We start from the raw sequence: 21724 nt of genomic DNA on the forward strand, positions 1-21724 counted from the left end.
GCTGGGCAGTGAGTCCGGGTTCAATAATCGAGATGAATCTTACGGTCTTAATTGTTGCAACGGCAGGTTGATGTTAAACCAAGTTTCCTGGTAGCTCGCAATGTATCTGTATCTCTGGTCATATCAAGAACTTACCTACCGCCGATTTGAGCTGAAATAGGTGGTAGCGCTGAAGAGAACCCGACGAAAAGACTAGCTAGAGATTCATGAGATATTTGCTAGTTTTTTCGATGAACAGAATGCCCAGTTACCTTCATAATGTCTCAGCATTCGATACCTCAACTTCTGGGCGAATACAGAGTGCATGTCCCATGCAGTCTGTCGGTCTTCCGAGTCAAAAAAATCTACCCCCGCATACTGACAATTGGATAACGAGAAACCAAAGTTTATAAAAGACGCGGCCAATCGCTCTATTATTTCTCAGTTCCCAGTTTCACGACGTTCGCTCGTATTTCCACCTTCATTATAGCCATTTTGGCTTTGCCTCTCTTGGTGGCCAGTAGTGCCGTTCCAAGACAAGAAACAAACACCACCGTCACCGCGGGCCAGTGCAACACCGGTTCGGCGCAGTGTTGCAAGTCTGTTCAGGACGTGAGTTCGTCAAGCCTATCAACATCAAGAAATGATACTAACCAGTAGCCTGCTCTTAAAGCCTAAGTCCGATGCCGTCCAGAACGCCCTTGGACTTTTAGGGATTCCTATCGGTGATATCACTGCTCAAGTGTAGGTTTCCTAAGTGCCGTTGAACTTTCTTGACGGTTATTGCGCTTATTAGTGGTCTCACTTGTGCCCCCATTACGGTCCTCGGCCTTGGTACGACCCAATGCGCCAACCAACCTGTCTGCTGCAGTAATAACAACTTCGTGAGTATTCACAATGGTCACCATTCGGTTAAGAACTGATTTTGACTCGTCTCGTTAGAATGGCCTAGTTGCTCTTGGCTGCACACCGATTAATATTGTACTTTGAGTGTCGAAAGTCAGCCAGTGACCGGGATATATGTAGCTGTCGTTTTAACTTCCTTCGTTATAATAGTGCATTCGGTTTTCGAATCCTGAGCACGACATGCTTGGCACCGCGATACGGTGGGAAAGGAACAAAACTTGATGTCCACCATCGGTAGTACATGCGAAAAATTCTAAGGCCCGGGGGCTACTGGTATCCGAGTACCCCAATGGCTATGATGTCCCAAAAACATGCTGACCAAATCAATAAACTGAGATTACGCACCGACAGCGATGAGAGGCGCTGACTCGACGATGTCCTCCATCGACCGACGATGCTTTTTATGTCCCTTTTCCCTCTTCTCCTCCTTGCTTTTCTTCTCCTTTTTACTCTTTTTCCCCTTCTTCTCGAGAACGGGCTGACTCCCCTCCTCCTCGTTGATATCGCGCTTCCGTTTCCTCGACTCAGTTGCAGCGTCGACATTTACGGTGTTGACCTCTGCATCATTTCCCGCCTGCTCCTTCGAGCCGCGCGTCTGTTCCTTCAACTTTTTCTTCTCTTCTTTCCCGACTACTTTGTGTTTCCGTTTTTCCTTCTTCGACTTGCTTCCTGACTCGTCCTCGGCTGAAGGTGCGTTTTCATCCTCTCCGTTGCCTTTTGATAACTCGTCTTCCGTTTTCGTCCTATGTTTCTTCTCCTTTTTTTCCTTCCTTTCTTTTTGCTTTCTGTCGCTCCCGGCCTCTACATCTGTCGACTCCCTTTCCTTGACTGCGTCCTTCTCCTTCTTCTTTTCCTTCTTGGATTTGAGTTCCTCAACGCCCGTCTCCTCGCCGTCTTTGAGTTTGCTCTTCTTTTTCGTCTTATTGTCCTCCGCTGGTAGCGCCGCTACCTCCTCTTTCTTCTTCTTCTCCTTCTTGGACTTTTTCACGAGCTTCAAATCGGTGTCATTCGACGATGTTGTAATTGACTTCCCAACGTTAGCTTTGATCTCAACCTGATTTACGAATTAGCGCTTCTTGACGTCAAAAAGACACTGCAATACCTTATCTTGCTCGATCTCATCTGCTTTCCTTTTTTGCGGTAGCGAGACGGTCTCCACTGGCGGTGGAGAGCCTTTTGGGGTGCCCAAAGGCGTACCGTTCGCTCCTGTCCCCGGAACTTGGGATCTGCCCCACCCATTATTGTAGCCTCCTCGACCCCGGCCACGGAAAGAACCTCTCGACGACTGGGGGGAGGGCGCGGGGGCACTATCTTGTGGAGGGTAATGGTTCTTAGGTCCCTGGCGGTGATTTAGATAGATGAATGTCGAGACGAGGATTGACACACAGTTTTGGGTCCTTTGTACACACTTTTCTCATATTTCTCTGCCTCGCTCACACATGATGTGTGACTTTTAAACTCCCCGGGGTTGTTAAATGTCTTGCTACAATCTAAGCAGTCAACTTGGGCATAACATCTGTTCCAGTGCGCCATGAGCTTGGGCTTAGTTACAACATCGTCACATCCTAAGAGAGAAAATGAACATGATGCGTCATTATTGGTCGATTTTCATACCATTGCAACTACACGATTCGCCGGTCAATCTGACATGCACAACCTAGTGAAAGGATTCAGACGTACTGGAAAGAGACCATTTTGAACCGTATACAAAGTGTATGAAGTGCGAGCCTATCGTAGATGAGAATAGACTCTGCTATGTAGTACAAGTCGGCAGGAAGGTCCAAGCTGGTACAAAACAGTTGTGGGAGGAATTTTTTCTCCGAGCCACGTGCGCTCGATCAACCGAAATCTCACCGGCCCGTGATCCCGACGACTAGCCCCTTGAAGATCGGCTTGTACAAGTTTGACTAAGACTTAACAGTGTAAGGACTCAGTGTACGTACGATTATGTTTCTACTGCAGACAAAAGTATATGCCTAAAAGAGAGTGTGGTATGCATAGGGCCTTAAGGTTCTCATTTCAATTTTCGCCAGGCGGCCAATGTGCAGCTTGCAGCCTTTTTAAGACCTCAAGATGGACGAACCAAAAGACATGACATAGAGAAATCGGTGATACAATTACATGATTTGGATCCTTATGCAAGCCTACAAGTTGGCGCGCGCCAATGGGTACTCCATGCTCACATCCGACTTCATGGTAGCAAGTTCCACAACATTAATCAAGTGCAATATATCAATTGCACACCCCACGGAGAAAGAGAAGCCTGACCCTCCTTGTCCATATGAATGAACTATACGGCTAATTCCGCCATTCAATTTGTTCTGCCGGAGCTCTTGCTCAACACGTACGTTCCCGACGCGCGTCGGTCGAAGGCCTTGCACGAAAGGCGCTTCCGGATCGTACTCTGCATGTTCAAGCCCGGGAACGCTGGGAAATCGGCAGTCAGTCAACGGCAGCGGCCCTAGGTAGTCAGCAGATAACTCACAATTTATTGCATCGTTCACGCATGCGCTTAATTTCGGGAGAATCTAGACTGAGGTTAAGCTCCGACTTGTGAGGTTGAGCAATACCGCCGAGGATAAGAATCTAGAAGCAAGAGATGGTCAGTAGGTAGTGGTCAAAGATTGGAAGGGACACATACGTTGTCATTTCGGGGAACAATAAATACTATATCTTCATGGTCAGCACTGAGCTCGTTGTCGTGGGTTACGGCCAAGGCTTCGTTGACTTTGGGAAACCTCTTGCCGTCGTTGACTACACGAATCAAAGCACCGCGCAAAGGATAACAGGCCTTGTCACTGGCGGCTTCTAGGGAGTTGAGACCTGTGGCGTTGACAATAGCCACGGCACCGTAGGTCCGAAGTAACTCGTGCTCGGAATTTAGCAGGTCTCCATTGATACGTCGGGTGATCAGCTTGGCACCCTTTGCCGCCACTAGGTTACGGAGCCAAACCTGGTTAATGATGTTAATATGTTTCATAAAATAATTCTAGAAGTGCTTACCATGTATGCATCTGTGTCGATAACAGGGGCCAAATGCGAGTATGCATCAACAACACCAGCGTGCTGGTTGACAGCATGCTTCGAGATCAAGTCGGGGTCCCTGACGAATCCTTTGATACATGAGGCCTCAATTTCTCGCATCTTGTTCAACTGGTCCGGCATGTCCTCAATCGCTTTGCCGAAGAAGAAATTGGCGGTACGCATTTTGACGGCAGGCAGAAATTTGCTCAGCTGGTCAAAAATGCGATATGATGTCAGTGACCAGCCCTTGGACAAAGCCAAAGAAGTTGCGTCGGTGTGTTGCCCTGGATGATGATGCAGTGAGCGCCATCAGAATAAAAGATATGATTATGCCTACCACAGACGGCTGGAGGATACTCCCATCTAGCATGCGTAAACAACTGCACTTAAGCCATCATAACTATGAAAGATGAACTTACAGCGCTCCAGCTAGTCGTAAGTTACAATCAGTCAAGAGAAAACTGTATATGCAAACATGTCACCAACCGATCTGAGACGGGATACGTGGCGTTGCCGGCGCCCATTGCTCTGCTACAACAGTGACATCGTAACCCGCATCTAGCAAGACCCAGGCAGTGCTGAGGAGGCATGTGGTGAGAACTAGTCATTAACGTGAAGAGTAATCTCACGTCAATCCAGTGACACCACCGCCAACAATGAGAACACGCCTTCCATTACGAGGGGTCCTAATAGCATTCGGAGACGCGTCGAGAGTAACCATGCCCTTCTTAAGGGCTAGGACAGGTGTAGAGGAGGAAGCAGCCATTGTTAAAAGACTGTCAGGAGGATAAAGTGACGATGATAATGTTGGTTCAAACTAGGAGGGTTCTTATAGCTCTGCGGAATACCGTATGTCCATTTTCGAAGACGCTGGGTCCTACATGATCGACATACTGTTGCGGACACGACCGCAGGAATCTGATTGATCCTAGATGGATTATGTCCTTGGAAGAAGTTCGTTACTAAGATGGTTTTGCCGCGTGTCTCTTGAAGAGTGCCTAGCCTTTGGGGGTACCGCATACGTGACAAAAAGTCCGAGTCCTGCGCTCTTGGTTCAGTGGCTGTTTACTATTCATAGTCAACCTTACCTGTAGTCTTATTCAATCCCTCAACTGCATATAATGAATTCAAAACCAGCACCGTCCGGAGCAGACTTCAAATCGACCTTGGATCCAGCTGGAAAAATCCGCCCGATGTTTCAGAAAAGCGTCCGAACAAAATTCGACTTCAACCCTTGTGCCGTTTGCAAACGACATACAATGTCGAAATCGCGTAGACGACGCACAATTTTGAAATAATATATGCTTGGCCAAGCTGCAATATTTCCGAATCCCCGACAATATCTGCAGGCCTGTGTAGTCTGAAACGATGGTTTGCACAAAGAAAGGAGCGTACTTTGGAACCGTCTGTTCTGTTTATAATCGGCTCTGTCTCATTCGCCGCTGCTTTTGTAACGAAAGTGATCGGCCATGGCACGAAGAGAGTTCTGAAGAAAGGCATATAGTTCCCTTCCTGAGAGGGAAGCGACCTAATTGGCAATGAACGTCGGGGGGCGGACAAAAGTCGGCATCCATAGAACGCATCCATAGACCACCATAGACCTTCCCCAAACGTTCTGGATCCACAGTCCACAACTATCCTTCGTCATCGGCCTAGGAATTCAAGGAGAAACACATGGACAAGGGAAATAAATCGAGAATAAGGAAAAAGTGAAACGCTCCTCTCATCACCCACTGATTTCGAATCGTCCGATGTGTCGCGTCTGGTGTACTGAGAGCGCTGACTGCCAAGACTACATGCACGAGTTATCCCCTTCCTCTGTTAAGAGTCAGAAAACGTGGACAGAGCGGTCAGTTGACTGACGCTGAATGAGTCTAAACGGTGAAAAATCTCCAAGAAAATGGCTTTCGGAAAGATCACCCTGGCATGGAAAGCCAGGGATGCACTAACACATCATGAAGGACGGGGATCAGCCCGAAGAAGCGCTCGTTCACATTTCTTCCTTTTTGAGATAAAGATGAGAAGAAACCTATGACCAGTTCACTCTCGCCGATTCTACACTTGAATTTCCGAGGTAGGGTTTCCCTGCATCGCTACAGAAGGTGACCTCGTACTCGCATGGAGTCCGCCTTTCCCGGGGCCGTTGCTAATGTTGGGGCTGTCTCGACGCGAAAACGGAACTTGGGAACGGTGCCGAAGAACCATACGCGCTGTCTTCAAGCGCTGAATGAAACATACCCGAGCCCAACATGGTACGGCAGACAGTATATAGAAGAAATAACATCAAAGAGTGAGATGAACTCATACCTAGGCCCAAGTTTTGATGAAGTTGCACTTGGGACTATTATATCATCTCCTATGACACTTCATCGGTCTTCGTAACTGAAATATATTCGAAATGGCCGAGCCTCCGCAAGACTGATGCCATAGACTGCGCCGCGATTCCTGGTGCAACGCAGTAGGGCGATATCCACGGTTATTAGGGGTTCGTATCCTCAACAGCCTCAGAGATTGCACGCGTCCGGCAGGCCACACAACCTACAAATATCGGGGTGTAATAATGAGCGTCATGATGCTGATTGACAGCGTCAAGTACGTACTGAGTTCTAGAAGTCGAAAAGGGGAGACACTTATTAATATCATAGCTGTACTGATAGTCAGGATAGAAAGACCGTAGGAGACAGAAGTGACGTTGAAGACGAAGTTCACAACCATTTTTGGCGAGCCACGTGCTTCGGATCACATATGGGTCATCATGCATCATGCATCGTGCGTCATGATCAGGTCTTATTCAACATGCGAAAATTCACAAAAAAGATGGAAATTATGGCGCTGAGTAACTTGAACAACAGCAAGAAGTATTTCTGATGTACGTATGCGACTCCGGTTTTCATGGGGAATGAACAGGGAATAGTAGGGTACTCGGATCTTCGGTCCGGATGCGGTCTCGGAGTGTTTCCTCCGAGCCGCGACTCAAAGAATACAACCCACCATCTCAGTTGAGACTCGAAAAAAGTAGCATAAAGCGGATGGTAAACTTGCGGCAATAACCACGTATAGTCTTATTTACAGAAAGGTTTAGCGAGTAAAAACCGCAAAGAAATGCAATACGAATTTAACGCGAATCCGACATGTGAGAACGGCGGCGACTGGAGAGGACACAATCGCCGCCGCCATCTGGTACGTGGACCTCTAACCTCTATGGCATCTCAGTTGCGAAGCCATGCTCTTGACTTGGCAAGTCTTAGGGTACAGCAGGGAAAAACTGCAAATCACTGTTTTTCCTTCTTTCTGCGGACCATTTCATAGCCTCTTAACCACCAGTGCTTTGGTCAGTCTGGGATTCATTGAAGCGATATATTCGTGTGAGATAGTGTTGCTTGGTGCTCAGTGCACTTCGCGCTACCAGATCTTCTCAGCCTGAGACGACTTACTGGCATGTCACTCCAGGGCTAGACTTTCGCAGAACCCACCGCGCTCCGAGCTCGTTGGCAGGTCTCCATCCAAAAGTTCGAATGACTACTTCTGCCAACAGGTTCTAGTCCCTCAGTATGAACATCTCGTATTTCAAATTTGCTGCGTTGTTCTCTGGCATATCCGACATCGTTCAATGTAGAGTACGAGTTTTGACAGATCGTCCCCTTGAATCAGAAAGATCTTAACTCACAGCCATGGCTTAGCCTTTCGCTAACTCCTGTTGACCTCCGCAGTCGGACTAGACAGTTGAATAACCCATATGGATGAGCTGCTCGGTGACAAGCTCCTGCGACGTCGGGGGTGAAAAAAGAAATAGAATGCGGGTGTCTGACTACGTATCGCTTTGATGATCCTAAGGTCATTGACCACTCTGTGGGAGAGCAACTGTTGAGATGAGAGTTTGTTGTCTTTTTAGCGGGGGCACTTGACCCTTCTCCCATCATAACGACGGGTATAGTGTGTGTGATTTCTACTCAGTTGCGGCATCCTGTGACCATGATTTACCTTTGCCTTTTCTCAAGGTTGTGGTTCTCTATTCATTCAGACGCCCTCACATGACTTATATACGAGACCGAATGCGGCAGCCTGGGTTACACTTTCAGTGAGACATCCAGCAACCACAGAGGCCTTCAAAAATGCAATGAAAAGCATAAGTCGGCTCTCGGTAAGTACAAATCCGGTACAGGGTCATGAGTAACTAACTGCTCGCATGCGATTGGCTGGCGCCAATTACAAATTTCCCCAGAATGGTTACTAGCAAGGTCACGACCTTGCTTACATTGGCAAGGCGAAAGCAAGTCGCTGATTACCTTACCTCGGCTTGATTTCCTACCATGGCCTTCAACGCATTTTTCAGAGCTCGCGCGCCGCTGGCACTGGCAGCTGCGAGGCCAGCGAGAGCAAATTGTCGCTCTGCTTTCCGTCGTTTCAATTCGACACAGGCGCCCACCCCAAAGTCCAACACCGGTCTCTATGTCGGCTTAGCTGCGCTGGCAATTGGCGGTGGTGCCGGCTACTACTACTTGTCTGATGTCTTGGCTGCTCCTGCTCAGACTAAGACTTTTACTCCTACGAAGGAGGATTACCAGAAGGTATGCATTGTGTTGATACAACTATCGGGGTTCACGTTGACGCAACGAGGTTTTAGGTATACAACAAGATTGCAGATATCCTAGAAGATGGAGCAGAGAACTACGATGGTGTGTTGTATTCTAAGTATTACTCAGAAAGCTAATATCGTCCTCAATAGATGGCTCGTACGGACCTGTCCTTGTTCGTCTAGCTTGGCACTCGTCTGGTACATATGACAAGGAAACCAAAACTGGCGGCAGGTGAACCTAATGTGTTCACGATCCAGTATCCGTGACTTACAATGTCCCCAGCAACTACGCTACAATGCGTTTTGCACCAGAATCCCTTCACGGCGCTAATGCTGGATTACATGTAGCACGTGACATCATGGAAAAGGTTAAAGCGGAATTCCCTTGGATTAGCTATGGTGACTTGTGGACTCTGGGTGGTGTTTGTGCCATTCAGGAAATGGCAGGCCCTAAGATTCCTTGGCGTCCTGGAAGGGTGGACGGTATCCAGGCTCAGGCTACTCCTGATGGTCGTCTTCCGGATGCTACTGAAGGCGCGGACCATCTCCGACATGTAAGTACTGTTAGGAAAGTTTGCAATCAATGTCTAATTAACCTATAGATCTTCTACCGTATGGGGTATGGATGTTTATGTGGAGCTAGACTGTCATTTACCTTTCTATCTAGATTCAATGACCAGGAAATCGTTGCTCTGTCCGGTGCTCATGCCCTTGGACGCTGTCACACCGATCGGTGGGTGAATATTACTACCAAAGCTTCGTTTTGATTAAATGACAGTCTCATAGCTCTGGATTCGATGGCCCATGGACGTTCTCGCCAACCACATTGACTAATGACTTCTACAAACTGCTTTTCGAAGAGACGTACGTAGTCCGGAATAATTTCCGAAGTCTTTTTTCTCACATTTCTTCAGATGGGTGTGGAGAAAATGGAACGGCCCGAAACAACTGCAGGATAAGAAGACGAGGAGTCTCATGATGCTGCCGTACGTTTTACACGTGTTGTCCTGATTTCCTTCGGCCGATCAAGGAATTTCTGTAGCACCGACTACGTACTGACGCAAGACAAGAGCTTCAAGAAATACGCCAAAGCCTACGCTGATGACCAGGATCTCTTCTTCAAGGAGTGAGTTTGTGAATGCGTTTTTTAATCAATTTTTGCTTATACTTTCCCTCCCTAGCTTCGCAGCCGCTGTATCGCGCTTATTCGAACTTGGAGTACCCACAGAACAGTTCGCCACGGCAGAACCTTGGATCATGAAGTCATCTGATGAGAAGTAAACACTCCTTCGACACCAATAATACCATCTACAGAAACACTAGACGCCCTGATCCTTTAGAGTAGATCTAGATGTCTCTCGAGTTCTGATGTATGTATATTTAGCTACAATCTATCTTTTGAATTTCCCGTTCTCGTCTAAAAATTCCGGGATACAGAGTTTGCAGTACGCATGCCAAAGTCTACGAAGCCTATGCAAGAATGATACAAGATGGATGGAGAGGGGAATAATGCGACCGGTAAAATTAACGTGAGAGCGACTGTCCGACGTTGGAGATGTAAAAAAAAACCCATTACAGCATAACAACAGCGAACATACAGATTGAAGTCTAAGGAGGTAAGTCTATGGTGGTGATGATACAACATATTGACAAAATAAAGAAAGAAAACGCGCCGCGAGCGCCAAGGTTATGACGAGGAACTAGCACGAGTCATCATCATCGTCGGACTATTCGCCACGTCCAATCGCGGAAACCTCGCAGCCAGCTCAGAGTCACCCTGCGAGCGCTCGACGTCCTCATACGACGGCAGACCCCGCATACTCGTCAACGGCGGAACACCCCCAATAAATCCCCTCGCAGCAATCCTGTAATCCGGCACTTCCGTAAACGCCCGATGCAACAATGCCGTACCAGAATTGGGATCACTCAGGTGCACCGGGGGACGTGCTGGCATCGTTGCCTGCCGTTGTTGTTCGATATTCGAGTGGGAACTCGAACGGGAAGAGAGCCAGTGTGGGTGGGCGAGTGACGAGAAGGGTTTCATCGAGGCTTTGAACAATCCGTGGATGTTCCGACTGGCGTTTCCGCTGTGCACGTAAGTTTCGTGAGGGCCTGCGACGTGGAGACCGCGGTCAGGACTTGCGGAACGACTGGAGAGCCGGCTAGGGCGATGACTGCTTGGTCTTGTAGCGGGGTTGGAATCCGTGTGATCCGATGGTGAATGGGGAGGCGGTTGACGTGAGTTCACACTTAACGTAGGCGGGTCTTCCTCCGAAAGGGAAAGTAGAAGCTCGGAATTTACCCAGTCCAGTGGCGTACTATCACCTGAACCTGGCGCGTGAGGGAGGTGTGCTAAGAGATGAGCTTCGAGAGGTGTCGAGTTTCCAGACGTGGACCGGGGCCATGGTGAGGAGAGGGCTTCGGCACCTGCGTTGCTGACAACGGTAGGACTGATACCACCGTGAACCCACGGGTTGGTAACCCGCATTGTGGCGCTCTCAGGAAGGAACATGTTCGCTACGCGATCCCGGACGTGCGCTGTGTAACTCGGAAGCTCCATATCATCTTGAAGTACTTCTGGTGGGACTTCAGGACCGCCAAGGAGAAGACGCCGAGTGGCAGACGTATGCGAACGAGCTTCCTCCAGCAGCCGATAATCAAGAAGGTGGAGAGGAAGAGAACAGCGCAGCTCTGACGTGTGACCATCGAGATTAAGGATGAGGATACTCCATCGTATTCTATGACTGACATTAATGGGTTCGAGGGCATGAGTTGGCGTAATGCAGAGGGGTATTGGAAACGTAAGGTAAGTCACGATGTCGTCGTTGCTCATCTCAAGGTTCTCGGTGTGATCAGTGGAAGTAGATGGTGATGTCGTAACGTTCGAAGGTCCGGCTTCTGCCAATGACGCAGATGACGCGTGATGAGGATTGAAGGAAAAATATCCACCGCTGCTGCCAGAGTGCGTGCTGTTCCGAGGACTTGATGATAAGGAATGTGTCGGGTTCGGTGTAGTAGGCACTGAATGTCCTGGCGTGGTTGGCGATGGCTTCCAACGATGCTCCTTGACTTCGACAGCTTTCCCCCCGACAATCTCGTGTCGAACCGTCGCGACGGTACGAGAAGATTCTTGAGCACCCGTCCGTGCATAAATCTTCGTCGTCTCCTGCACGGTGGTAGTTATGCTCAAGACTCCAACGCCCTTTGACAGCGGCGAAAACTTGACCAGAGCCGTCAAGATGTCGCCGGCAGCCCATGCTTTGTGAGGAATCATGATGGAATACATGAGCTTCTCCGGCCAGGTGTTTTCTATTTCCAAGGTCTGCTGATACTCCAAGGCTTCTGGCGCGAATGAGCGAATTAACGTCACCGGCGCGAAGGTCTGGAGGTTGTGACTAAGACCCGGACGTACGGCGTGAGCACGTAGTTTGTACGCGACAAAGGCGCCTCCATTAACCCCCGTTGCGATGCTAGATGGAAGAGAGCCACCTAGTTGCAGTTGGAAGGGGAAAAAGTGGCGGCCGGGTTTCAGTGTATGACTATGTTTCTTTTCTCCTTCCAGGAAAGACCATTCGTGGTTGCAAACGATATACGTCAAAGGCTGAGGAGTTGAGTGACATCCTGTTACCTGCTGTCAGCGAGGACGTCATGGATGAGTCACGGAATACATACGATTCATTAGTGGGCACTGGTAAGCGTGCCTTTCCTCTGAACTGAAGCGTGATTTCCTTGATGGACGTCGACTCTGCGAGATACAGAGCTAACATGCCCCGAGAGACGAGCAGGCTCCACATCGACCCCGGTACCCTTGAGAAAGATACAATCCTTGTCAAGAAGGATCTCAAGGCGCGGTCGCTCCTTGTCTCGCATGTCGCTCTCTGGAAAGAGGGAGTTGGGAGAATAAGCAGGGTGGGAATGGAATTCATCGTCAGGTTCGAGGTTATTAGGAAAAGCTTCCCTCGGAGGGGGAGAAGAGGGTCTTGTGTAGAGAAAGGCCATAGTACTATATCAGAAGAAGACAGGTCAAAGCTAAACCGGGAAGAATAAGCCTCTGCTACCAAGAGAAACAGGGGTCAACCCACGGGACAATAAACGGCGGCTCCAAATGGAAAGTCCGAGATGGAAGGGACACGAATCGGGGGTCCTCTAACGATTCGCGATATGATAATGGGAGCACCAAAGAGCCCGCAAGGCAAGGGCTGCCTGCAAATGCCCTTCCAGGCTATATAACGGAGTCAGTATCAAAGGGGAGTTTTTCTATTTACACCAATTATTTTTGTGCCGTTATGTATTTCCGAAAAACTCCGGTCTGATAACGATAATCACCGGAGACATAGATTGCAATCGGTCCGAACGGTGCGCGTGCCTAGACCTCCTTCAGCCTTTCACATTCCATGGTCCATTCAACCACGACGACCCACGTTAGCTCGGGCGAGGTCTGCACTTTACGTTTGCAGAAACTCCCCGGGCAAATCACGGGTAATAGGCCAATGGTCTCCCAAGGCACCGCCCATTACTATCAATAATGCATCATCTTTCTGCCATCTCCACCAGGTCATGTATCATGATTTATTCTTAGCCACCGTTTGGCGATTTTTCCCGTCTCTCAATTGAGCGGATCGCAGATCATCCCAGTTTAAGACTCAGAAATGATCACTCCAATGGCAATTGGGAGGCTTCCTCGAGTTCGTGATCAGACAGTTCGAGGCATCTTACTGATCCCACAAGCGAGAGTCGAGAACCGCATCGTGTACTTTGGCTGGCCTTCACCCTCGTGAAAATCTTAGATACCGTTATCTGTTCGTTATCCAACCCTCCATTCCAAGAAGCCATCTGTCTCATGCGTTCTCTCGGAAAGTCTCAACGGGTGCTTCGGCAAGACGGCAGGCAGTGCATGGGTACTGCATATACATGCGGGAATTTGTCGGTATTTCTCTTCTCCGCTCATTTAATTTTGGCGCAAGTCGGGGTTGAAATTTTTTGGGCAGGTCTCAGTGTATTAGCAAGCTAGTAAAATTGTCTCCAAAGCAAATGCCAGCAAAAACCAAAACATACAATCCCGATACGTCCCCCCACCGCCCGTCGCTCCCGGCCAGACTGGAGGCCCATCGCGACGCGAGTACGGCCACCGCACCCGCAGTACTACGCCTTGTACATGGCGTCCAAGAACGCCGTGGCCAGCTGTCTAACCATGGACGGTCCGACAGCGCTAGAGTTTCCTAATCCTGTGAAAAAAGGGTATTCAGTAAAGTTTTGAACTCACGGTGGGGAGTAACCGAAAAGAAAGACACCCCAGAACGAAGCTCAACAACTAGGGCAAAGGGTATCTTCGAGAGGGGTACGAACGCACCATACAGCGCCACCATGGTCCCTTTCCCAGAAGGACTTAGCTTCGCTTCTTTGATAGAATCTTTTAAATCAGCGATGAATGTGTCTGCCATTGGAACCGTTAATCTCTACAGAAAAAAACAGAAGGTCCTCATCAGCGGCTTTGTTGTCATCACAAAATCGAAATGAACGCGTACCGTGCAAGCGATGTGCACACCTGGGGTTCCATTCAACGCATTCAAGTGCCACCCCCTCGCGGACATATTGTCGCCAACCTCCATGATATTCACCTTCGGGTGCTTGGAACCGAAGGCAACAACCGACGAGGGTGGGTTTCCCAGGATATAAAGTTCCGGCACCGAAGAACTGATGGTGTCTGCGATGAAACGTGCGCATTTCACAATTGAGCGGCACGATTCGAGATAACCACTGAAAAGAAGTATTCGTGAGATCCGGACGCAGGCGAAATGTTAGTTAAGACGTGCCTCGAACCCATGTAATGCATCGCCGCCCACGTTCCAGCGATCACCGCACCAGGTCTGTGTACCATGCCAGTTGTCAGCTAAGGTGACCGTATCTAAGCCCCAAAATCCGTACCGAGAGCCTGAGAAACTCGGACTTCCGTACACGCCACCTAATATCAGAGGAGATAACATTCAAACGCGTTCACAAACAGCAAGAAGTGCTTACCCATCCAATCAGGATAGACGTAATATTGGTACTCTCTCAGTACAGTATCTCGATACATGATGACCGAGGTGCCCTGGAGAGATCTTAGAGGAGAAGATAACGGTGACACTAGCGAAACATACTTTGGGTGCAAATCCGTACTAGGGAGTATTAGAACTCGAAGCAGTTATAGACCTCTCTATGCTCACCTTGTGCGTGTCACAGCTGATACTAGTGACACCATTCACACGGAAATCGAACGGAATCATCTTGTATTTGCCGTTTACACCGTCGGCCAGGCCAGCTTTCTCAAGGTAAGGCATGATAAAACTGCCGAGACAGCAGTCTACATGAAGACCAATGTTGTACGTAGCTGCTAGAGCGCCCAAGGCTACAATATCATCCTGATTACCATCAGGAAAGTTAACGCTAGATCCTACAAGCTACGAGACGTCAGATACACATATACGGATCAACGGGTTATGTTGCGTTTACCATGATCGTGTTTGCGTTTCTGTTATCACAACATGAGCCAGAGTAAGACAAAGTTAGAGAAGACGACTAACATAGCACGTTTGACATGCTTGATATCGACCTGTCGTGTATATCTACCCACTGGTATTAGATGAACCTTGATATTGAGATATGCTGCGCCCTTATCGAATGCCGCATGAGCAGAAGCCGGCACAATCCTATAAACAAGTGGTTAAATTTAGAATCTAATAAGCAGTACATGCAATGCACTCCTGGCTCATGAATGGTTTATGCCGTACAAATGAAAAGATTCTAAAAGGAATATACTTTCATTCTAGCATTCTGACCACAGCAAAACGCGTCCAAATTGGCCTGTCATGGCAATGCAGAACGGTTATTGCTGCATGCAAAATACCAGAAGAGAAGTATATCTCTTCTCGACACTTTTCCCACTCATTTTGCCTGGCTTAGCAAAGCTGCGATCCAGGCGCGCGCGCATAGAGATACGATAACGCACATTTCAGGCTCAGTGATCCCTTTGACGGCCTTCGCCCAATCCCGGTAAGTCTTAATGGCCATGATGATAGATTCCGTGCCACCAGAAGTCATCGTTCCGGCACCATCGGGATTATTGAAAAGTCGAAGGCACATTGCCACGATCTCTGCCTCCATCTTGCGAACAGCTGGGAATACGTCGGGGTGAATCGGATTCGACACGCAATATCGCTGATACGCAGCCACGATGACCTTCTCCATGTCGTCACCACCATCTGGCAAAGAAGTGAATGAGTAGAAGTGCAATGATGAATGATAGCTCGTACGATAGACAGCCCCGGATAGCTTGCCATGACGCCAGTCGCCTCTGTGTTCAAGCTCAGTATCCATCTTTTCCATTTCGGCGAGGATCCATTCGAGCGATTTGCCTTCCTCCGGTAGGGATAGGTGCCGGATTACTTCGGCTCCCTTGGGAACCAACTTGTTCTCAATGTCTAGCTTGGCTTGATTCATCTGTTGGGTGACCTTGGATCTCATGCTAGGCAGACGTAAAACCGTCATAATCACAGCCTAAGCGCCTGATTCAGTCTGGGCGCTTCGTGAAGGCGACGAAACGACGTACTTGAGCTATCCAAGCGTAGATCTCCTTTACCGAGGTCACGATGCCTCTCGCACGTACATGACGGTGAGCTTTGAGGTAATGCGTAAGCAAGAAGTACACAAAGAACACGGTCTTTGCCTTGTCGAATGCTGTCCGAGCCCAGAAGGCCTGGTTCCAAGCCAGAAGGCGCTGCGACGACAATGACAAAGGGAGGGACATGATACAGCCAACAAACGTGAACGTCGCCGAGAGAAAGGAACCTTTGGCCGCTACAGCACTCGCCTTGTGCTCGTTCCTTGTATGGTGGTCATATTAAAGCCCGGCAACCGGGTCCACGGCAGATGAACAAATGAACGATTACGTCACGCGCCCTTTCTCGTCCAACATCTACAAAAGCGATGAGCAGCCTGCGAATGGTAGGTAGTCTATCGTTTCCCCCCTCAGTGAATTCTATTCTCATTTCCTGAAGATACCTAAGGACGACGAAAACGATGATGCTGCAGAGGTTACCTGGGGTTCGTCCGTCATGATATGGAACTTTTGTAACAGAGAATCGATGATTGATGGCTGCATTAGAAGACCAGCAACGTATCAACACATTTTCGAAACTGAATACACGAATGCGTAGTATTGATGAAAAACTGGAAGAACTAAAGGTATGCTTACTCAGTAATTTTAAGCTACGACCCACCTATTTGGTTTCAGCAAGAGAAAGAAGCCTTAGACGATCTCTCTACTGAACTAGAGCTTGCGGATGAAGATGACCCTGTCTTGTAGGTCACTCAGTCTTACCTTATTACAGATGGGACGGTTTACACGGTTTCAGGTACAAGGTCGGCGAGACCTTTCTGCACATGCCTCATCCACGCGCTATGAAACGACTCGAAAGGGACCAAGCCGCAATTGACTCTCAAGTGTCAATGCTTGCTGCCAAATCTGAGGCGTGCCAAAAAGAAATGAACGAGCTAAAGGTCGTTTTGTACGCAAAATTCGGACGCGCCATTAATCTCGATGAGTAACGACCGCGTGTATCATCTTCTAGCACTGTTCAATTATCAGCGATGTAGCATTATCCGATTCCTTTACCGGTGGTACCTTTTTTTCAGGTGCTAGTGCCCACAAGAGGACATGTGAAAGAATATGTAGAATGGTCCACACATGTCCATGGATGTTCCATGCTGGCGACGTTGCCCGTGTGCACATCAAACAGACATTCTCAGGACTGCTGTGTCCCTCACCAGTAGCGGGCCTTCTAACCCGAGGGCAGTGAAGCGGTCCGGCGCTGATCAGAACCATGATGGTGAAGATCCGGTGGCCAAATTGCAATGGGAGCAAGTACACGATCTTGGACTAGAACACGCGGATATTGGCTAGCTGGCATCAGAATCCAAGAATTGAAGCGATCAGACCGCGCCTGTGGGAGCCGTCCTGTTTTTGACTGTCGTCTTCTATACCACAAGTAGCGTTCATGGCAGCTTGATCATGATACATTTCCAGATCCGACAAATCTCCTTTGTGTAGAGACGTGGCTTGACATCTACACTGCCCTGGACTCATTGACTTTCTTCCATTTCTCCTCTTTTGTGTTCCCCTTCCCTAGCCCCAATACTATGTCCCTTTCAGTCTGGCAAAGATCTTTGCTCTGTTGGAATAGCTTGGAATAGCTCGCTCTCACGACTGCCAACGCTCCCCATCTGTCTCTGTCTTCACCTGGGAGAGCATGATTGACATGTTCTTATTCTTCATCACCACGGAGAGGCTAGCGAGATAGTATACAGTGCCTTTTCCAAACGGTCAGATAGCAGGTGCCGATTACCTCGTAGGAAATTGTGGTCCAATGCCTTGAGATGCGTGGGGACTACCCAGGCCAATGAAATGCTGGAGATACAGTGCGATCACAATGTTAGAGAGATGACAACAGGACCTATGAGATGACTACCGGTCTGAATACAATCTGTTACTTACGAGGTTACTGCAATCCAAACAGGGGTTTCATATTGTGTACCTTTTGAAGAATACCATACAGCCGTTATTGGTCTTTCCGACGCTCTCCATCGAAAGTAACATCTGCCTCTACCAATAACTTTCGAGGCAAGGTTGTCACCAAGCCACCCTCTTCCACTATCCACGTCTTTTCAGCTAGTTCCGTCAGAAATAACGGTAAATGTTCCACTACGCTGGCGTAGGACACACAGAGCGCCGTGGTCGGATCTGTGGTTTCTGGATATTCTGCCAGAAGCTTCCCTACTTCATATGCGTGGACCCACGCCTTCAAATGATCCAAAGCCCCATGTCCCTTCTTCAAAACAATGTACATGTGCAGAACACTGCCCCTCAGTTCTTTACCCGAGTTGCTTGTGCAGGTACGATCGAACCATAGGACATACTGCTCAGTTTTGAAAAGATCGAAGGGCGGAATTCCATGACCGGTCGCGAGAATGTGTCCGAAGCCATTGGACGCAAATGTGCATGATCCCAAAACCCGTTCAGTCGTGACATCCTTCAAAATACTTGAGTTCGCAAAGATGTCTTCGTTTTTCGAGACTTCTGTAGGAGACGGGACATTCTTGGTCTGCCGGAACGTAGACCACAAGAAGCTAGCTCTTTGACGGTTCAAGGTCCTAAGCGCAAGTCCCCGAACGCCGTAATAATTGAGTGCGAGATGTAGGGAGACCAAAGTGAAGAGCATCGTATACGTTGACGTAGGCGTCGTAATGTGAGGGACTATCAAAGTGCCGATCTATTCAACACATTAATAGAGCAATTCCTGCCTGAGAAAGGAACACGTACCAGCATACCCATAAGGGCCAAAACAGTTTCTTTGCTCGCGTCCTTAGCATTCAAATCTCCCAGGTCACCTTTGCCGCTTACAGGAGTGGCAAAGTGAAGGCTGATAGCGGCTTTGGAGCCTCCCGCAGCTACTCCACACAAGGACCGAAGTGACGCGCTTAAACATAGAGCTGGAACGCGTAGTGAGGGCAGACCATGTTTCGAGGCTGCTACGAAGATAGGTATCAGGGTCTCCAAGACGATTGCACCATCATTCAGAATGTCCGCGAGGAATCGGTAGGTCTTTGATTCGGGAACCAAGGAGGTACCGATAAAATAGGCAGATACAATGGCTTTGAATGGTGATGAGATGCGCCGTAATTGGCCCAAAAAAATGACACTCACTGGTCATTCGACTGAAGAAGTCCAGAACGACACTGAGAAGGAGAGCATTCGTAGCGGAAGCTGATGGGTCTCCAACGCCAAAACCTGACAGAATTTCATGAGACAGACGCGAAGGACATCAGACAAATAGAATACCCTCCAACACCGCTCTGGATGACAGTAAACTGGCGAGCGAGCTGCAAAACGCTTGAAGCGCATTGAACACTTGATACCTGCAAACAACTCTTCGTCAGAGTTACTTCGAAAATTTGAATGCAAGTGAAGAGACCGAAAGTAATCTTGGGAAATAGCATTTCATTTCCCGCTGAGGTTTGTCGGTAAGGACGTACCAGGAGTGACACTGTCGGGGTATCCAGCGGGCAAAAAGACCTTTGAGAGTATTGCGGCGAATGGCAGCGGCTTGCTGCCACCAGAATCCGCCTTTACTGTTATCTTTACCGGGCTTAGACCCGAGAGCAGGAGAAGTAAAGAAACTCGTACCTCGTCATCGATAATGTCAATATAGTGAAGCCGCCCTCCGTCATCTCTCTCTACAATCCGGATTGCCATGATTTTGCTGCTATATTGATGTCGAGAGTACCGAGAGAGGATGTAGGTGAAGGGTGAAGGTAAGACGACAAGAATGACACGTGGGGCATGTTACCTTCTTACCACCACAATCCCAGGGACCTTTGCATCCTTCTTCTGCTTGATATGTACCTCCCGACTCTCAAGAAATTCATTGGGACGATTCTTGACGAACAATAATCGGTCAACGCCCCAGGGCTACGAAAATTAGTGGCCGACCATTGATCACGCTATCTGCGTTTCACTCTGAAGAAGGAAAGGGGATCCACTGTATCGTGTATTGGGAGAAGAAACTTTCAAAGTTATATTGGGCAGGAGGACGCGTCAAGGTTTGCCTCAAAAATTTGAATGTATGCTCTGATATCGTTGACATTTTTCTCAAAGGTCAAACGAGAGAGTCAAGCAAGGCTACCGTTTCTTTGCCTCGTTCTCTCCAAGTCTCTACCTCCTCCTCCTGTAGCCTGACCAGCCCGTCGTGTCAGACGCGTCCCATGAACCGGTGGCTGTTTTCGGTTTAATTCCCAGGCTGCGTCTTACAAATGACGTATCAGTAACTTGACTTTACGAAACCTCGACCCGGGCTTTCACGCTGAAAGGATGGCGTTTCCTGCGAAAATTATCTACGGGACGGCTTGGTATATCCTTTCTGTCAGCTGCATCCTGCAAGCCCCTCACGTCCATTATTTAGGAAGATGGAGAGAACCACTGACCTAGTCGTCTCGGCTGTTCTGAACGGGTTCAAAGCCATTGATACAGGTGTGTGATACTCCAGTTTGTGATCTCAGCTGTTCGAGACTATCGTCGTTAGCGTGCCAACCCAAGCATTATCGGTTAGTGCAATGCTTCGACAGCTACTACCACAGGCCCAGTGCTTAACGTGCTTACCAGGGAGGATCTTGTTGGCAATGCACTGCAAGTGCTGAAAGAAGTACATGGAATCGAACGCGATCAGCTTTTCATCCAAACAAAGTATGTCTTTACTTTACCGCTATGTACGATGAGGGAAGAACCGACACTCCTCAGATTCACATCTATTGATGGCCAAGACCGTTCTAAGCCACTCCCGTATAATCCCGCTGCCACCATTCCGGAGCAGGTCAGGACCTCTTTTGAGAAATCCTTGGCCAACCTGCGTACGGCCTACGTTGACAGCTACTTATTGCACTCGCCGCTCCGAACAGTACGACAAACGTTGGAGGCTTGGAAGGTGCTGATCAAACTTCAGGACGAAGGCAAAGTACGCATGATTGGTGTTAGCAACACTTATGACGTTGGGATACTTAGAACTCTGGGACAAGAGAGACAAGTCCAGGTGGTACAAAATAGGTGGTACGAAGGAAATGCATGGGATCAAGATGTGGTGCGGTATTGTAAGACGAACGGGGTGATGTATCAGTACGTATCTTTTCTGATAGTATTCTTCGGCTAAAGACTTCCTTTATTCAGATCATTCTGGACGCTGACGGGTTCACCTTCTCTCTTGTCGCACCCGTCCATTCTGGCTCTTTCTGCAGCCTCAGCTATGACACCTGCGCAGGTCCTATATGGTATAGTGCAGAAGGGTGGTATTTTGCCGCTTTCTGGTACCACAAGTGAGATACATATGAAGGAAGACGTAGCGGTGGAGAGCTCGGACCTTGTTAGTGATGACAAGCTCCGAAGTCACGTCGACGTTATCAAGCGATTGGTGGGGCTGGAGTTGTGAATGATAGCCGGCAGTTGTAAGGTATGCTTAATGACGTCTTGTCTAATGCGATGCTCAATAAAGTCCCATTCCAGATCAGTGAATGCGAGGGAAGATAACATCTACTTTAAGTTTCTGTCATTAGGCAGTTTTCATTCCAATTGTTTCCACCTTGTTACGGTCCTACGATCCCTTTTGCACCCCGTAACCAAGGGCGACGTCATAACCTCAGCTCCAACGTAGGATC

The 21724-nt window shown here is 48.6% G+C and overlaps 9 protein-coding genes across 9 annotated transcripts; 4 read left to right on the top strand and 5 right to left on the bottom strand.

The window, feature by feature from the left end:
- Nucleotides 1-471: 471 nt before the first annotated feature.
- Nucleotides 472-969, top strand: EV420DRAFT_1265303 (hydrophobin-251; the record flags this gene model as incomplete). The annotated part of the gene is made up of 4 exons (XM_060467262.1): nt 472-591; nt 653-723; nt 776-863; nt 922-969. Coding segments are annotated over 4 exons (327 nt in total), but the record flags the coding sequence as incomplete, so codon positions are not given.
- An 85-nt stretch (nt 970-1054) lies between these two features.
- EV420DRAFT_1197885 (uncharacterized protein) lies at nt 1055-2690 on the bottom strand. Its single transcript, XM_060466321.1, has 5 exons — nt 2566-2690; nt 2500-2507; nt 2272-2450; nt 1988-2224; nt 1055-1939 (listed from the first exon to the last, which is right to left on the bottom strand). The coding sequence occupies exons 1-5, from the start codon at nt 2577-2579 to the stop codon at nt 1223-1225; spliced, it is 1155 nt and encodes a 384-aa protein (XP_060334217.1). The 5' UTR covers nt 2580-2690; the 3' UTR covers nt 1055-1222.
- A 339-nt stretch (nt 2691-3029) lies between these two features.
- On the bottom strand, nt 3030-4630 carry EV420DRAFT_1265373 (FAD dependent oxidoreductase; the record flags this gene model as incomplete). Its single annotated transcript, XM_060467270.1, has 7 exons — nt 3030-3312; nt 3371-3471; nt 3527-3838; nt 3889-4193; nt 4247-4294; nt 4396-4487; nt 4539-4630. The coding sequence occupies 7 exons, from the start codon at nt 4628-4630 to the stop codon at nt 3030-3032; spliced, it is 1233 nt and encodes a 410-aa protein (XP_060334218.1).
- Nucleotides 4631-8041: 3411 nt separating this feature from the next.
- EV420DRAFT_1198542 (heme peroxidase) lies at nt 8042-9969 on the top strand. Its single transcript, XM_060466322.1, has 11 exons — nt 8042-8050; nt 8132-8477; nt 8534-8585; nt 8636-8717; nt 8769-9039; nt 9088-9104; nt 9153-9218; nt 9272-9349; nt 9400-9471; nt 9528-9611; nt 9667-9969. Exons 2-11 carry the CDS (start codon nt 8220-8222, stop codon nt 9764-9766), a joined length of 1080 nt encoding a protein of 359 aa, XP_060334219.1. The 5' UTR covers nt 8042-8050; nt 8132-8219; the 3' UTR covers nt 9767-9969.
- Nucleotides 9970-10172: 203 nt separating this feature from the next.
- Nucleotides 10173-12355, bottom strand: EV420DRAFT_1628125 (uncharacterized protein; the record flags this gene model as incomplete). Its single annotated transcript, XM_060476055.1, has 3 exons — nt 10173-12113; nt 12154-12228; nt 12251-12355. The coding sequence occupies 3 exons, from the start codon at nt 12353-12355 to the stop codon at nt 10173-10175; spliced, it is 2121 nt and encodes a 706-aa protein (XP_060334220.1).
- Nucleotides 12356-13440: 1085 nt separating this feature from the next.
- On the bottom strand, nt 13441-16405 carry EV420DRAFT_1525885 (sphinganine-1-phosphate aldolase). The gene is made up of 13 exons (XM_060472392.1): nt 16074-16405; nt 15778-16021; nt 15474-15726; nt 15049-15174; nt 14978-14996; nt 14692-14925; nt 14626-14643; nt 14504-14576; nt 14411-14447; nt 14299-14352; nt 14011-14242; nt 13836-13941; nt 13441-13710 (listed from the first exon to the last, which is right to left on the bottom strand). The coding sequence occupies exons 1-13, from the start codon at nt 16269-16271 to the stop codon at nt 13628-13630; spliced, it is 1677 nt and encodes a 558-aa protein (XP_060334221.1). The 5' UTR covers nt 16272-16405; the 3' UTR covers nt 13441-13627.
- A 45-nt stretch (nt 16406-16450) lies between these two features.
- Nucleotides 16451-17071, top strand: EV420DRAFT_1619119 (Prefoldin subunit 4; the record flags this gene model as incomplete). The annotated part of the gene is made up of 5 exons (XM_060475431.1): nt 16451-16468; nt 16522-16567; nt 16629-16708; nt 16758-16825; nt 16879-17071. The coding sequence occupies 5 exons, from the start codon at nt 16451-16453 to the stop codon at nt 17069-17071; spliced, it is 405 nt and encodes a 134-aa protein (XP_060334222.1).
- A 1010-nt stretch (nt 17072-18081) lies between these two features.
- On the bottom strand, nt 18082-19775 carry EV420DRAFT_1265681 (vitamin B6 photo-protection and homoeostasis-domain-containing protein; the record flags this gene model as incomplete). The annotated part of the gene is made up of 5 exons (XM_060467288.1): nt 18082-18792; nt 18843-19174; nt 19227-19310; nt 19362-19448; nt 19556-19775. The coding sequence occupies 5 exons, from the start codon at nt 19773-19775 to the stop codon at nt 18082-18084; spliced, it is 1434 nt and encodes a 477-aa protein (XP_060334223.1).
- A 77-nt stretch (nt 19776-19852) lies between these two features.
- On the top strand, nt 19853-21677 carry EV420DRAFT_1198811 (NADP-dependent oxidoreductase domain-containing protein). The gene is made up of 9 exons (XM_060466323.1): nt 19853-20122; nt 20178-20292; nt 20345-20428; nt 20482-20549; nt 20602-20623; nt 20682-20762; nt 20817-21188; nt 21240-21519; nt 21573-21677. The coding sequence occupies exons 2-8, from the start codon at nt 20285-20287 to the stop codon at nt 21496-21498; spliced, it is 894 nt and encodes a 297-aa protein (XP_060334224.1). The 5' UTR covers nt 19853-20122; nt 20178-20284; the 3' UTR covers nt 21499-21519; nt 21573-21677.
- The last annotated feature ends 47 nt before the right edge of the window (nt 21678-21724 follow it).

Source organism: Desarmillaria tabescens, assembly GCF_030435595.1.
Source record: "Desarmillaria tabescens strain CCBAS 213 chromosome Unknown EV420scaffold_9, whole genome shotgun sequence".
Lineage (NCBI taxonomy): Eukaryota > Fungi > Basidiomycota > Agaricomycetes > Agaricales > Physalacriaceae > Desarmillaria > Desarmillaria tabescens.

What these genes read in the sequence shown, in the direction of transcription:
- EV420DRAFT_1198811 (XM_060466323.1), top strand. An exon ending in ATTATCTACGGGACGGCTTG is followed by an intron (nt 20,429 to 20,481) that starts GTATATCCTTTC and finishes TCCATTATTTAG; the next exon opens with GAAGATGGAGAGAACCACTG. An exon ending in GTTCAAAGCCATTGATACAG is followed by an intron (nt 20,550 to 20,601) that starts GTGTGTGATACT and finishes TATCGTCGTTAG; the next exon opens with CGTGCCAACCCAAGCATTAT.
- EV420DRAFT_1198542 (XM_060466322.1), top strand. Translation starts at nt 8,220, where the DNA reads ATGGCCTTCAACGCATTTTTCAGAGCTCGCGCGCCGCTGGCACTGGCA. An exon ending in AGGAGTCTCATGATGCTGCC is followed by an intron (nt 9,472 to 9,527) that starts GTACGTTTTACA and finishes GAATTTCTGTAG; the next exon opens with CACCGACTACGTACTGACGC. An exon ending in CAGGATCTCTTCTTCAAGGA is followed by an intron (nt 9,612 to 9,666) that starts GTGAGTTTGTGA and finishes TTCCCTCCCTAG; the next exon opens with CTTCGCAGCCGCTGTATCGC.
- EV420DRAFT_1197885 (XM_060466321.1), bottom strand. An exon ending in TGTACAAAGGACCCAAAACT is followed by an intron (nt 2,225 to 2,271) that starts GTGTGTCAATCC and finishes AATCACCGCCAG; the next exon opens with GGACCTAAGAACCATTACCC. An exon ending in ATGAGATCGAGCAAGATAAG is followed by an intron (nt 1,940 to 1,987) that starts GTATTGCAGTGT and finishes TTCGTAAATCAG; the next exon opens with GTTGAGATCAAAGCTAACGT.
- EV420DRAFT_1525885 (XM_060472392.1), bottom strand. Translation starts at nt 16,271, where the DNA reads ATGTCCCTCCCTTTGTCATTGTCGTCGCAGCGCCTTCTGGCTTGGAAC. An exon ending in TCTACGCTTGGATAGCTCAA is followed by an intron (nt 16,022 to 16,073) that starts GTACGTCGTTTC and finishes TCAGGCGCTTAG; the next exon opens with GCTGTGATTATGACGGTTTT. An exon ending in GTGTGCACATCGCTTGCACG is followed by an intron (nt 13,942 to 14,010) that starts GTACGCGTTCAT and finishes TTTTTTCTGTAG; the next exon opens with AGATTAACGGTTCCAATGGC.